The sequence below is a fragment of the Equus asinus genome, chromosome 7 (genome assembly GCF_041296235.1).
Source record: "Equus asinus isolate D_3611 breed Donkey chromosome 7, EquAss-T2T_v2, whole genome shotgun sequence".
Classification (NCBI taxonomy): domain Eukaryota; kingdom Metazoa; phylum Chordata; class Mammalia; order Perissodactyla; family Equidae; genus Equus; species Equus asinus.
The window spans coordinates 21,956,984-21,973,380 of NC_091796.1; the positions used below are offsets into that span (position 1 = coordinate 21,956,984).

At 33.5% G+C, this 16,397-nt stretch overlaps 1 protein-coding gene across 6 annotated transcripts in view; it reads right to left on the reverse strand.

The window, feature by feature from the left end:
- Positions 1-16,397, reverse strand: part of C7H18orf54 (chromosome 7 C18orf54 homolog) — a 24,510-nt gene continuing 8,113 nt past the window's right edge. For 3 of the 6 annotated variants that reach the window (XM_070512994.1, XM_070512995.1, XM_014846746.3), the window contains 4 exons: positions 15,753-15,855; positions 9,789-9,920; positions 8,398-8,468; positions 1-2,892 (listed from right to left, as the gene is read on the reverse strand). In XM_070512994.1, coding sequence (XP_070369095.1) covers positions 2,820-2,892; positions 8,398-8,468; positions 9,789-9,920; positions 15,753-15,855 — 379 coding nt within the window. In that variant the 3' untranslated portion in view covers positions 1-2,819. Of the gene's footprint in view, positions 2,893-3,375; positions 3,521-8,397; positions 8,469-9,788; positions 9,921-10,439; positions 10,503-15,752; positions 15,856-16,397 lie in introns of those variants that run through there. The other 3 variants (XM_070512997.1, XM_070512996.1, XM_044774754.2) reach the window with 3 other exon arrangements.

Here is a 16,397-nt window from a genome sequence, read left to right on the forward strand (position 1 = left end):
CACATTTGAAGAAACTTCAGTTGTTCAGAAATTATAAATTTTATTGGCCTTTTGCTTCTTTCGTCTCTTTTCACGCTACTTGCCTTTTGGCAAGTTCACTTCTCCAGGCATTTTCACCAAATAGGTTTTGAGACATAGTGAAAGATGGGACAGGAAAAATGAAACAAAATGCAAATCTGTAAGCGATTCCACGTATTCAAAACGTAGGGGGGAAAAGGAATCTTGTCGTGATTTATCTTCAGGCAACATTTTGGTATAGTTACACATAATTTAACAAGACAGTATCCTAAACATTAAATACAAAACAATACAAAAAAAATCCATATTTATAAATTTCAACAAGAAATAATATAACAAAAGGGACATACAACCCAAAAAAACCCAAGGAGACAGAGTTCCTCAATTTGGTCAGAAATCTTCAGGAAACTGAAATAAATTTCACAGGAAAAACTGAAAGTAGAGTTCTTACTGATAATAAGGAAAATACAGCTGAGCTTTGAGTTTTCATATATTCATTACACCTTTATCCCTTGATCTCAAATAATTTTGGGGATCAGGCTTGTTAAATTTTTTTCATATTCCATTAAAAATTTGAAATGTTTTATTAAAATGTTCTCATTTTTTCTACTTAACATTTTTCAATATACTAAAAAGAGAGAAAAGAGTTGATAAAATTTTATATTCACAATGTAATTTTTTAAATCTAATTGTTGTCATTATCTGCTTTTAAATTCCCAACTCAGCAGTCTCAATACCATTGTCTCTCTCTTTCCCCCTGGAAACCTCAAGATAAAAAACAGTGAAATACTTAACATGTAACTGATTCAATCAATTCTTTAGAGAACTTCTTAAACATTTATCATTTAGTTTTTTTCTTAGTTGACTCGCCAACATATTTCTTTTTTAAAAATGTTGGAATTAATCATTTTGATAAAGTTAATTTCCTTTTGGGATAAAATACTAAACTTCCATATTTAACATAAAAGGAAAAATATTCCTTTGGTAAGCATAATAAGTTTCTTAAAACATTATTTATAACATAAAATTTCAGAAAAGGCTTATCTTATTTAGTACTGAAGAGATGTTTTTGCAAATGGAAGCACTAACCAAATCAGTGCTATTCAGCCATTACAGCACAATCTCTTTGGAGATGCTTTCTAGAGCATCTAGAAATATTACGTCTGACCAACATATAATATGTAATTAGAAGTTTATTTATCTGATGTCTCTATCTTCTCTGCCTTCTTTAGAATTTGCCCAATAGTGGATTTCGCTAAGCCTGGAACACGATCAATCCAGATCCACCTGATGTTTACCCACTTAAAATCTGCATTTTTAACAGCCAGCCAGACTTTAAACACCAAATAATGCCTTGTTTGATTGTATGCAAGCTATTTGCTGTGAAGAAGATAACAGAACATAGCATGTCAGTGGCAGAAATACCTCCAGAGTAAACAAAACAAATTTATTGGCAAGTCTCTCTCAAACTGGGCAAAAAGAACAGTACAGTGACTGACTCACTGGCCCAGAAATAAGATGGGGATCAGTCTACAGTCTTTGACATGTCAGTTCTATAACAAAGGTCTTATATAGTGCTTTAAATTTGGGGGAAAAAAATTCTTTGACCCAATGTACTTCGAAATTCCTATTTGATAGTAAAGCTACTTAGGAAAGATGCTACTGTTTGGGTAAAGTGTTAATCTGTAGTATCTGTATATCTGTAGTATCGGTACATAGATATTCTTTAATTCCATTTAATCTGTACATAGATATTCTTTAATTCCATCAGGCTTCTTGAAATATGTTTCATTATTTATAATGCTATGCCTTAATTCTTAGTTTTGTGGGTAAAGATGCTGCCTGCTTATTAGTTCACTTGGTAGAAATTGCAAACTATACAGCTCTGTTCAGTTTCAACTAGAGAAAAACTTTAAAGACAACAGATTGCTTTTAAGAAAGTTCAGTTCTTACAAAATAGCTTTAAAATACAGAGAGCTGCTTTCTGATTTTCCATATTCATTTTCTTTAAATTTTGTTATCAAATTTCATAAAGCAATTGGCCACTGATCTCAGTTTTCACTAATTTGAGGTAACCCCAAAACTAAAATATGGGAAATAATCTAATATCAAAAAATTAAATTCTCAAGAATCCTCCTCAAAAATGTTTTGTAAACTGTCAAATATTATCAAGATTTTCTTACACAGAATCAAAGCATTAAATTAGGTTCTCTTGCATTTTTACAACATGAAAACATTCCTTTCAGCATCACCCCACTAGAAAATTACTGTTATTTGCAAATACAACACAGCTTAAATATTTGATTTATGAAAACTTAAAAGTAACAGACTTCCATATGGATAAGATACACCATAATGATTTTGGTATTCCTTTAAGCTCATTAAAAGTGGATGCTAACTGTATCAAAAGTCTATTTAAGAGATTTTGAATAGAAACTAGCAAGAGTTTCTTAATGACCCAGAACCAGATGATAAAATGATGAGGATGCTGAAGAAGGTAAGTCCATGTTAGCTTCAAGAGCAGAAATTATCCATCTTTGAATATTAGACATTTGCTGACCTGAAGACCAAGGTCAGACTATAGGGCATAGTGTGTCACATTCTGGTATTTTGGCACAAAATGAGATTAGTTCACAAAACCCATGGACATTTTCCAGTTTAGTTTTTTAAAATACATAATACTTGAACCAATCACAGTATAATGTATGGCTTATAATTACTTTGTCAGTTTAAGCAATAGAAAAAAATACATTTTTGTTCTGTGGTGACTATTTATTGGTTAGACTGTTTTATTTTCCTCTTCACATTTTCGGTGACTGTTTCCCACTGGTATCATCAACCAGGTCCCTCAGTCGAGACAAATGGTGCAAAGCCCTTCATTAAAAAGTATAAAACACATTATAAACCAATATTAAGGACTGAATAGGAAATGGAGACAGCAAGAAATGGTGATTACATTGCTTATTAATCGAAAATTAGTATGAGAAATGAATTTATAGAATAATGTACGTATCAAACTTTGAGAATTTTTTTTAAACCCTTGAGATCTGAATAATTGAGGGTTAAAATAATTCATCTAAAATTCTGTAAACATTTACTTTAAAAATTATATGTTTGATATTCAAGTTTTATTTTTTTAAAGTTTCCAAGTAGCCTAATAACAAATAATAAATATCATTTGTATCACATTTAACTAAACGTTTTTTCATGTAATTTTCACAACAGTTCTGTGCAATGATATCTTTTCTTTTGGTATACTGTGTACATCATTTAAGAAATAAAGTACATAATTCATTTTTAACATGCACATTCAAGATAGCTAAAATTTTTAAAATAGCACTGAAGGATTGGTTATAGTTCTAAGGAAAATTCATTTTTATTGAGCATGGGGGAAACAAATGACAATTATGTTGAATAATGTGGTATTATACCAAGATCTGGTTTTCCTTTAAAATAAAGCCAAGATTACAGGTCAGGTCGCAGTGGAGAAAACTCAGTCATCCTTCAAACAAACCAGAAAAAGAGAGGTCCTTAACTTTCCAGTCTTCCTCTAAAAATATTCTTCCAGTTTTTCCTCTCCCCTATCCTTCAGATCCTTGAGGACTACTCAGAAAATGTCAGTTAATCAACCATATTTTAGATCTCTGATAAATAAGAGACCAAGAAAAATAGAAATAATACAAAAGTTACAATGTGCAGTAATCACTAGTGTTCGCCATTTGTAGGGTGAGCTGAAGGGAGGTGACTACAACACCCTATTCTACAGTCTCGAACAGGTTCAGTAAATGTATATTAAACACATCTGCCCCTTCACCCAGGATAAGGAGATAGAGGAAACTAGTAGTGTTAATTACTGCATTTTACCTATTTCCCTATACCCTAATTCTTGGACACTTTTACTCAAATGTAATAAGAGAAGAACCTGGATTCTGCCACCCTTTTGGCAACTTCAGTTAATTTTTGAGATTTTCATCTTCATTAACTAAATGACAATAACTCACACAAAGTTAGTAAGCAATCAGAGGTAAAATTAAATATAGTCTACCATTTCTACATTCTATAGTAATATCTCTCTACCTAAAAAGAATTATTTTCTTCCTCGAGACACACATTCATGAGAAAGAAGATAACTTGTAAATATACTTGGGACTTGTCTTCCTTTTTCTTTCCGGGCTTATTATTTAACTACCTGTGATTTGAGAGAAAGAAAAAGGCAACTGGCTAGGGTCTTACCTTACTGTTTATAACTCTGAGAGCCACAGAGACCTTGGACTTAGAGGCTATGAAATTGGATGTGGAAAAAAAAGCTTCATCTTTATTTTCACTAAATGCTATCTGTAAGTTAGCATTTCCTTCCATTCTGAAGCTAAGCAGCAGACCAAACTCTGTAACCTCATATGCCACAGAAATCAGATATTCTCATATCTCATTATAGCCATTGCAGGTATTTCAAAATACCTTTTATACTCATTATTTCAAAATTACAATAGTTAAATAATAGTTACAAAATTATGTTATTAATCCCACTGCTAGAAAATATGTAATTTAAGTCTTTTTGTCTACAGTATCAAAGTTCATGTGACATTACTGACCAGTATTAGACAACTTTAAGCCTAGCTGTTCATCCACCAAATACTGAAGTCTCTGGTGACCCAGACATTGATGCTTTCCAATAGTGCCTTTCTCTGTTTGCTGAGCGACATGTGAAAGGTGAGTAAAAGACCACACCATGGTTCAAGGCTTTTATTCAAGCTGTGCAAAAGGCCTTCATACTAACATATGTTTTTACAAAATGAATTTTAACTTACCTATATTTTAAATGCATTAAGAAGCACATATTACTAATTAGAAATTCATTTTAATATTTTCATAACTATAATTCAATAGAATTGATTTCCTTTCTAATCCTATGTAGTTTTTTTATGCCTTTAAAAACAACGTCAGGGAGAAAGAAGAGAAGAGGAGGAGAGGGGAGGGGAATAGAGGGGTGTGGTATGATGTGAAGGAATGGAAAAGCTAAGTAGGAATGTGAAATCTTCAGTCTCCCTACCTCAGCTACACAATCACCTGGCAGTGCCTTTCATTTAACCTTTATCTGCCCTGCTAAGAATAAAAGAGTCAATCTACTTAGAGAGGAGGCTATCAAGTGGTTAGTGTTTCAAAGGTATGTGTATAGGGAGAAGTGGAAGATAAAACGGTAGAAGGAAATTATTCTTTAATTTCTTCTCTAAAAAAGTGAAAAAGTAGGCTAACGGGGAAAACATCAATTTAAGGTTACATTACAGCACTGAGTAGTCATTCATCTTAAAAACCAAAATAAAACCTAAAAACTCATTTTTTTATTGTGACAAGGTATCTATTGATAAGCAGTAGAGTAAATACATAGCAACCCACAGAAATTCAGTAACAGACTGATTATATGAAGGCAATTCAGCTATATTAAAATTTACTCATTGATATCTTGCCTTTGGTTTCCTATTAGTACTACTATACTAGCTGTTGTCTTAAATACTACGTATACCGGCCTATATTCAGCCTAGTATCCAGCAAGAACTGAAAGAAAGGCTTTTCAAAACCAACTGCCTACCACTCCCTAGATCTAAGTAAAGTATGAGTACATAAGAATAAAGAAAAACCTTTGCTTTAGGCTCATATTTTGCAAGTCTGAGAGGTAATTCCATCTATCTCTAGTATAGAATGAAGAGTAGAAAACTCAGCAGGAAAAGAGAACTGAGAAAGCGGACAACTTTCTAGCTATAATTAAGTTTGGTTTTCACAGTATGACCTCTAGTATTAAGAACTAGAAATCTTACACATTCATTTCCAAATTATATATAAAACAACATATTCCAAAGCCAGTACAAATTATTTTTGGATGCCTGATGATTTTGCTATTGTCTATCATTCACCTTTACAGTATATGAGCAATATACAATTGCTCATTCATCACAGCCAGCCTATGTGGAGTAGCTGGTGGTTTACATGACATAATAAAAGATTCTAGAAAAGATCCTTGCTCAATTTTTTCATTTGCTTAAAGATGACAAATTTACCTTATGGAGGTTTCAGTTAAGTTTTTATTGAGTGTTCAATGTGTAGAGGTATAAGACAAGGCTAAGTATTACAGAGAGACAAAACAATTACAATTTTGATTCCTACTAAAGGCAAATTCACTCTGGAAAATGTAACACTTTTAGCTGCTATCAGTCATGCATACTTCAGCTCCTAGAGAGGAGCTATTTTTAATGGGAGAATATAAGAAAATCGAGTGTCCAAGGGAGTAAACAGAACCCACACTAAAAGTCTGGAATCTCCTAAGGCTAATGAAAGGTATTTTAAAACTGGTTAGCAATCCAAACTATTAAGAACAAAAAACTGTTATTTAAGGAATGGGGAGAGACATAATCGGACTTTCACCCTAGGAAAGGTCACTTAAGCACCTAAGGTACAATCTGTAACATTTGAAGAAGCTGAGTCTACCTATTTTAAGATATGAAAAGATGACCATAAACCTAACCAGAACATTTTACAGTCTGGAAAGAGGAATTCTGAGACTGAATTAAATTTAAATTGTCCTTAAAGCAGTCAATCTGCAGACTGAAAATAATGAATATATTAACATGCTTTTAAAAGTCCACACTTAATAACCGTACAAATACCTTATTGATAATACTTTTGAAATGTAAAGTAAAAGCTAAATTAAGGTTGCTTCAGCTAGTCCAACAGAAGCAATAGCTAAAAGCCATCTAAAAAACATGAATCTTACTCTCTGAAAATGGCATTCTATATGTAGGCAAGATTACTGATTGTCTAAGGTAGAAAAAAGTTACTATTAAAAAAAATTCTAGCAAATGGTAAAAGCACCTATGATCAGTGTCAATTTTTGTGGTCATTTAATTATATATGGCCCAGCGTTCCTTTTCACCAAGAAAAACATCCTCTAGGGTATGTACTTTAACTCAGAAAACACATTTAAGTCTGTGACACAAGTTCAATATGAGTGCTTTTAAGGGTCATGGAAAGCTTGAAGTCATCTAATTTAAATTTTAAAGCAGAATGAGGTTTTTTATGCTAGGTAATCAATTGAGGCGCTGCAACTAGTCTAAATGGATAAGGCACCGCTCTCATTAAGGAGAGTAGTGTTAGGAACACAGGCTGTAGAATCAGACTGTCTGGTTTGAATCCCAGTGCTACTTCTTACTAGCTACTCAACCTTGGGCAAGGTACTTTATTATTGATCTTTATCACCTGATCTGTATTTTGAAGCTAAAAACAGTACTTACCTCACAGCGTTGTGAAGATCACATGAATTACATTCAAAAGCACTTAGAACACCGACACTTGGTAAATTTTAGTTTTTATCACTATTCAGTGAATCCTACTAGGTATCAAACACTATACCTGAGTACTACAGCAAGCTACAAAGAAAGAGGCACTACTTCTGCCCATCTACCCAAAAGATTATAAATTAGGTAGAGCGGGGAAAAATCATATGTATATTTTTAAACTATGAAAACAAAAAAGATATATATATATATACACACACACATATAATGACAATTAGAGTCATAAGTTTACATGTCTAGTGTTTCATTTTTCCACTGCTTCCTTAGATAACAGAATCCTAAGCAAACTCTGAAAGGACGAAAGGTAGACGGTATTTGTTTGGCCCCATTTACAGCCAAGTGAAGTAGTGCTATAAGAGTAAAAGATTTTAATCTTAGGACTTCCTAAACTCAGTATTCCATCTTCTGAGGGCATGTCATATTCATACAACCAAACCCATAAGTAAATACCTTTCTCTTCTGCCAATATCATGACTACAGGAAAGACTAGTATTCTTCTCCAGTCTTTTAGTTAAGATAAGAAATAAGATAAGAAACTAAGAAAATAGGTGGATTAACACCCTTAGAGCATTTAGATCTATCTTTATATCGAGGACATTATATCCCCTTTAGATTTCTGTGGAGATATGTCAAATAATAATACATTCATGATTACTATATTTATCCTAGAGGAAATTTATGAAAACACATTTCACGGACAAGTTGTTCTTCCAGGATATTGACACCAGTACTATCTTAAATTGTTGCTATTACTCAGAAATGAAAAGATAATCTCTCTAGGCCATTCACATCCATTATATTTTAGGTGTCTAAGGTTATCTCACTAGGTCCTATGAATATTTTAAATAGGAAATAGCACAGGTTTAAGAGAAAACTTCAGGATTAAACAATATGCTCCAAGCTTAAATATATCTAGCATATCTATTCTTAGAACTACATAATTTCATGCTGTAACGTTCTGATTTCAATCAAAGGGATGGCTGAAATGGATTTGCATCCCCAACACATTCAGAAATTAGTATAGAATACTTACTTTTGAAGTGACCTACTGATAGGAACCATACTTTCCTTCAATTGTAATTTAGAGAGATCCTCTTCTGAAATCTATTATTAAAAACACCAAATATGATAAAATATTGAAAATGTTATATAATTATAAATTTAAATGCTACTTAATACATGATTGATAAGAATATTAAAAAATATTGTCCACATTTCCATGGAAATAATTCTCACAAATAATTTTCAGTAAACCATTAAATATTTTTATTTTCTGTTCATTCTAAAAATACTCTAACTACTACTTAGATTCATCTTTCAATTGGCCTAAAGTATGCTTTTAAATGTATGTCCAATAAAAAATCAAATCTTGGTCTGAAATTATGACTTTACTGAACAAGGTTATGTCTCAATGATGTTTAAAAGGGCAGGGAAAAGGAGGATGGATTACACTCTATATGTTAATGTTACAATCATTAGCATATAAAGAGAAAAATTAAGAAATACAACTCAAATGAACAGGCTGTGATAGTTCCCAAGAGCTGATTCACTCATCTATAATGAATATTGAATTTCATAAAGCTCTACTGAATAATAATAACAAAAAAACGACAATAAAAACATTTATTATGTATTTACCAGGTGTTAAGTTTTTACCAGGTACCAAACACTATAATAAGTACTTTATATAGTTTGTCTCAATTTGTCTTTCAACAACCTCATTTTACAGAAGAAGAAACTGAAACTAAAGAGGTTAAGTACAAATACTGTACTTGCTAATAAGTAGCAGAATTAGAATTCACAATCAGACTTGGGAGAATATAAACTCTATGTTCATAAATGCTACAATACTGTGAAGAAAATTCAACCCCTACAGAAGAAGGCCAAAGCAGAAACAGATTTCCACATTCTCAGGAAATGCACGAAAACACAATGGTTTTAAAATAAAACTTTATATAACTGTATTCAGAAGAGTCAATAAACACAGGTAACAAAATTAAATTCAAGATGATAAAGGGACATGGAGAAGTCTAACACTGAAAAGGTTTCAAGGATTCTCCAAATATAAATGTAAGAAGTTAGACCATACAGAATAATCTTGTAGGGCATTAAAAAGCAACTCTTACGATTCTTTCATACTATAGTTGTAATATCATATCTAAATAAGATGTTGTATTCATAACCATTAATTGAACAGAACAAACAGTCCATTCAGGGGGTACACAACTGCAGAAATCTAATAGTACTAAACTTGAGTATGTTTGTCAAAAAAAGAATAATAATACAACTCTATAACATGCACTATATGGCATGCTTATTAAGATAAAACCAGAGGTCAATCTAAAAAAGAAGTAGAAAGAAATCTTTTCACAGATCTCAATTCACATTCACAGGTCTCAAGTCATAAATCAAGTTCGTGCTTACTTGCTTAATTTCTTCTCTTGGCTCTGTGGTTTTATTCTGATTAAAACTTTCTTGTACTGCCTGAAGATTAAATAACATTTGTTTCAGGGCTTCAACAGGACCATGATACTTCCCTCCAGAAAGGGTACAGCTCTAAAGTTAAAACAGATGAACGATTAACCATCCAAATTCAGGAGGAAAAAAGTTATACTTTGTATTATTTTCCTCAACATAAAATTAATGCAAAAATCCAAACAAGTCAATAAAGTATTTTAAAAAATCAAAATTGTAATTCATCACCTTTCCACATACCCAGTCCCCAGATGAAGTTAGAGACAATCGTTATTAACAGTTTGGCATCCTTTCTAGTCCTTGCTCTTTTAAAATGAATAGTACCTGTTTACATTTGCAATGCATTCATTCAGTACATTTAAAATCATAGATTTTTAGAACTGAAAGGTCCTCAGAGAACAGCTAAGACAACGTGCTCTTTTCAGGTGTGTAAATGAAGCTGGTTACCAGCTGAGCAAAGACTAGAATTTTAAATACATTATTCTCTGCACACTTTTAAATATGTTTTCACACAAAGAATGCTAGGTTTTCACCTCTTCATGGACCACACATTCCTCACTACCTAAAAAACACTCATACCTTGATTATCACTGATCTTACCTGCATCCAAAGAAGGCAACAGCACTTAGCCACATAAGGTGGTCAGGATTCTTTTAAGAGAATCTGTAAGGGATATTTTTAAACTCCTTTTTAAAAGTCTTAACAATCTATTATTTTTACATCTTTCAAATGCGTTTGTGTCCTGATAACTGTTCACAAAGTGGCAAAGAGGCCTCTTAAGGTGCCTGTAATTTAACATATTTCAGCACAGACAGTACATATACTATTAAATTTCAGGTCTAGAGGAAGTTGTTGACTTCTAACATAAGAATAATAGAAGTGAGCTCTAACTGGTGTTAAGCATAACAGCTAAAAAGATTTTAAAGTCACTCTTCATAGTTATGAAGAGGGTATAGGAAACAGAGCACGGAAATGTAAAAGGGTGCAGCTGCTGTGGAAATCAGTATGGCAATTCCCCAAAAAATTAAGCATAGAATTACCACAGGACCCTGCAGTTCCCCTTCTGGTTATATACCTAAAAGAAGTGAAAGCAGAGACTCAAACAGATATTTGTACACCCATGTTCACAGTAGCACTGTCCACAATAGTCAAAAGGTGGAAGTAACTCAAGTGTCCACCAACAGATGAATGGAGAAATAAAACGTGGTACATACAAACAATGGAATATTTAGTCTAAGACAGGAAAGAAATTTGACACATGATACAACATGGATGAACTTTAAAGACATTATGCTAAATGAGATAAGCCAGTAATCAAAGGACAAATATTGTATAATTCCTCTTATACGAAACTATGAATTGAATTGTGTCCCCTCAAAATTCATATTGAAGCCCTAACCTTGAATGTGGCTATATTTGCAGATAGGGCTATAAGGAATTAAGGTTAAATAAGGTTGTAAAGGTGGGCCCCTGATAACATAGGATCAGTGTCCTCCTAAGAGACACTGAGAGCTCAAGGAAAGGCCATGTGAGGACGCATGAGAAAGCGGCTGTCTACAAGCCAGGAGGAGAGCGTTCACCAGAAACAGAATCAGCCAGCACTTTGATCTTAGACTTCCTGGCCTCCAAAACTGTGAGAAATAAATTTCTGTCATTTACACCACCAAGCATATGGTACTTTGTTACAGCAGCTTGAGAAGACCAAGACATCTAAGGTTCCTAGAATAGTCAGATTCACAGAGATAGAAAGTAGAATGGTGTTGGCCACAGGCTGGGGGAGGGGGGTAGGGGAGGAGACTTAGTGTTTAGTTTAATGGGCACAGAGTTTCAGTTCAGGAAGATGAAAAAGTTCCAGAAATGGATAGTGGTGATGCTTGCACAACAATGTAAAAGTACTTATTGCATGGAACTATACACTTAAAAATGGTTAGAATAGTAAATTTTACGTTTTGTCTATTTTACCAAAATTTTTAAAAAATTAAAAAGAAAGGGGTGGAAGCATCCAGTTAGGCTTATACCCCTGCACTCTTGGAGACGGCACCCAAGGCATTACCTCTAAATGATCTGCACCCAGTCACTGGTTTAGAAGAACTTCTGGTTTCCTGATGCCAACCACAAGAGTGACAAAAGCCTGCCTCTGGAATTTGCTATGTCTGCCTTGAGTGAACTTTTCATGCAAAGCAGTGGTCAGAGTACCAAAAAAAGAAAACTACAAAATAGGTTCTATGAATCGTTTGGTGCCATTCGCTAATGAATAAATAAACGATGGTATGTGTGATAGAATATCTTATGAGACTTGTCATTAAAACCTGGTAATGAATGTCTATGAGTATATCTTTTTATACAGCTCTGACTCTCAGAAGTATGTTTCACATATTCAAAAAACAAACAAACCAACCAAATAAAATGTGGGAAGAACTCAATATGTACAGTAAAAAATGAACCACCTAACAGTATCACAAATGAACATCATGACCACACTGAAAAGGGTTGAGAAAAAAATAATTAACCAAGGTAACTTTGGAAAACAGCATTTTGACTGTTTGGGGATATTGTACGCCTAAAGACAAAAAGAACTTTACACAAATAATGTAATCTAGTGAGTAAATTTGTTTCTTATACAGGTATGGGTTAGCAATTCTGAAACTACCTATATGCTAAGATTGAACAAATAAGTAAAGCTATTATAGATAATAAAGGTCAGGATTCTCACAGGTGGAGAAAAAAGTTACAAATAAGGAACAGGAAAGGCTAAAATGAACTCTGTAGTATTGGACCAGAATCAGAGGCATCAGCGCAAACTCAAAATTTCATACATGTATGTGAAATATATATATATACACATAGATATTGATGTGCATGTGTGGGTTAGTAATCATACATGTTTCCTAAGTCTGCCTGCTGCGAAAGTCTAGAATGAATAGCAACTCAGTAGCAACAAGCACACCTGGTGCCTAGTCTTAGTTTCTAAACACCATTTCCAAATAAAAAGAACCATAGCTCCTTAGAGCAGTGCTCAAAAAAGGGTGGGGACACATCAAAGGGACACAGGAGGCAACCTTAAGAACTCCTTATGGCCTAAACTGGAACAATCTGAGCAAAAGAACAAACAATAACATTGTATTATAAACTTAGAATAAAATAAATATCTGAGTCCCTATTGATATGAAGAATTAATAAACAAATAAATGGGGGAGAAAGAAAAGCTCTTCATTACACAAGAATTTCAATTAATAATGTAGAAGAAGAGATAAGATTCACCAATGGATACTAAAATTAGTGTATAAAAGTTTGAGACTATGCTCAAACTATCTCCCCTAAGATATTTATTAATTACAAAGGGAAACAGTAATTTTACTAAAGAGAAAGCCAGTACACATCAAGTATTCAAGGTTAACATCATAAGTATTAACGTATTATAATTTTACATATTACTATATTAACGTATTGCTATGTACTGAATGTTTGTGTCCTCCTAAAATTCATATGTTGAAGCTGAATCCTAATGTGATGGTATTGGAGAAGGGGCTTTTGTGAGGTAATTTGTGAGGGTGGACCCTCTGCCTTTGTAAGAAGAGAGATTGCTTCCTCTCTGCTCTCTGCCATGTGAAGATAAAAGGAGATCTGCAAACTAGGAAGCAGGTCCTCACCAGACACCTTGCCTTTGGACTTCTCAGCCTCCAGAACTGTGAGAAATAAACGTTTGTTATTTAAGCCACCCAGTCTCTGACATATTTATTATGGCAGCCCAAACTAAGACTCCTATCAATATATCAATGATACCAATATTATCATGAACCCCCTAACACGATGCACTGAGAAGGGCAGAGCATCATACCTGTTGCATTCTTATCAAACATCTATAACCTCATTCTAATCATGCGAAAACTTCAGACAAACCCAAATTGAGGAACTATTTACAAAATAACCAGTGACCAATACAGTTCAAAAGTGTTAAGGTCATGACAGACAAAGAAAGATTGAGGAATTGTCACAGACCAAAGTAGATTAAGGAGACAAGACAACTAAATGCAATGTTGGATCCTGGAACTGGACACTGGTAGAAAAACTGGTGAAATTAGGAAAGGTCTGTAGTTTAGCTAACAATAGTGTGCCTATATTAATTCCCTGTTTGTGATCATTATACTATAATGTGAAATGTTAACATTAGGGAAGCTGGGAGAAGGGTGACAGGAACCATCTGTATTATTTTTGTAACTTTCTATACATCTAAAATTATTTTTTAAAAAAACCTGGTAGCGAGGTTGTGCGTGTACGGGCAGGGGAAAAGGGACCAGTTGGTTAGTATTTAACACTCATCCATCTCTAATTTAAAAAAACCTTCTGCAATTTTTTTCCTCTAGCAGTTCTACTTAACTAAGTACATGGCACCACCCAGTCCTTTAGTTGCTTGGCTCAAACATCTTGGATTCACTCTCTGAATCCTATCTCCATCCTACCAGGTCTACCTTCAAAATACATCCCAAATCTAATCCTTTTTGATCACCTCCAATGTACCCCCCCAATCCAAGCCTCTGCAATCCCTAGCCTAAGACTGCAAAAGCATCCTGACTGAGTTCCCTGCTCCTTCTCCAGCTCCTCTTAAGTCCATGCTCCATATGGCTTCCATTTTACATTTTAAAATGTTGATCTGATCATTTTACTCCTTCACTCAAAACCCTCCAGTGACTTCCCTTCACACTTAAATAAAATGTAAAGGCTTCATTCCATAGCTTACAAGACCTGCCATGGCCTGGCTCCTGGTTACCTCTCCATCCTTCCTCTTACCATTCTTTTCCTTTACCATTCTGATTGAGCTACACTGACTAGATTCTGATATTCCTCGAACATGTCAAACACATTTCCAGCTTGAGGTTTCTGCGCCCGTTATAAAGTTATTTCCTCATAGGTACCTGGCTTATTCACTCATTTTAGGTTTCTGCACAACTATTAACTCATTACAGTGGCCATTCTTGACTACTCCTATCTCAAATTGCACCCTCATTTCTCTATCTCAATTAATTTTTCTTCCTAACACTTATATTACTCCCTTATATTATATATATATTATATATATAATATATATATATTATATTTCTGTTTAGTTTGTCTCTCCAACTAGAATAAAAAATTCAAGGGCAAGGATTTCCTCTCACTTATTCACTTCTAGCAACACAATTCCTAGAAAAGTGCTTGGTACTCAAATATTTGTCAAATAAATATTTGATAATTAACCTTCACTTACCCAGCATCTGCTATAGTATCTTACATACAGCTCTAAGGCTGGACATATTCTGACAGCCCCTACCTTCTCTAGTAAATTTCACTGAAGGAAAAGACAGATTTTATTACATTTTTAACTAATGTTTGTTTTGAGTGATCAAATTCTCAAATCTTCCAAATTTTAAGATTTAAAAAGTATTATTTCAATATTTAACAGCCATGGCTTATATTTTTAAATCAAATTATCATTTCTTATGTGCATATATACATGTTTATACTTTATTTTGGGATTACTTGCAAGATGCACATATGCAAATTTTATAGAACTGAATAATAGTTTTCCTATTTTAAATTATAGAGATTTATAATTGTATCTTAGAAACACAACTCTCAATAATCAACCACCCTATGGGAAAATATAATTTACTTTATAATGGTCTGTTTTACATGTTTTCCAGGAAAAAACATTGTAATGACAATTTAGGCTCTCTGTAGAGTTCAATCCCAGGTCCCTCTACTATAGAATACTACAATAAAATTATCAATAATTCTACAAGTGATGGTCTTATAGATGTGTGTTGGGGAAGAGAGGACTTGGGTCATTTTTTCTATTATCTAAATAACAAAAATTAATATCTATGTATTAGTCATAAATTTTCTAATAAGTTGAAAAAGATTAACTTCACTCACCTGATTATCACTATTTAAAAAGTCTTCAAGGTACCCTTTAGCACACTTTGCCCTTGAAGTTTGTTGAGGACTATCATCAGAGTTAACAGGAACAGGGGGTTTGCTAAATAGGATTTAAGGATACAAAACATCAATTAATTTCCTAATTTATAAAAATTACACAGTATACAATTAAATGGTTATTATTTAAACCCAAATGGTGGGCAAGAAATAACCATTACGGGTATGATCCATATTGACGTTGCTTAGTAATTTCCTAATCTTCTCTCTAAACTGATAGCAGAATCCAACCCCTCCCAATCTCCTTGCTTTTCCTTTAAAGCTTTAAGGAAAAACTATAAAGAAACTAAAGACATAGTCTTCAACTAAAAAAATAAGGCTTCAACTATACGCTATGCTCCAAAAGCTCATTTGTTTGAAATAAGCAGTACTGTTTTCCAATTAAACACTGTTAGTTAGCCAAAGATAATACACAAAATCCCCACAAATTTATGAGTTTCTACCCGGATGGCAGTTCCATGCTCTTCCACATCAAAGCAATAGGACAGACTTCTCCTCCAGAACTGGCATTCACATAGAAGACAGAGTATAGTAGGGAAAGGATCAGTTTTGAAATTAAAATCCCACTCAGGTGGAACCTTAGCA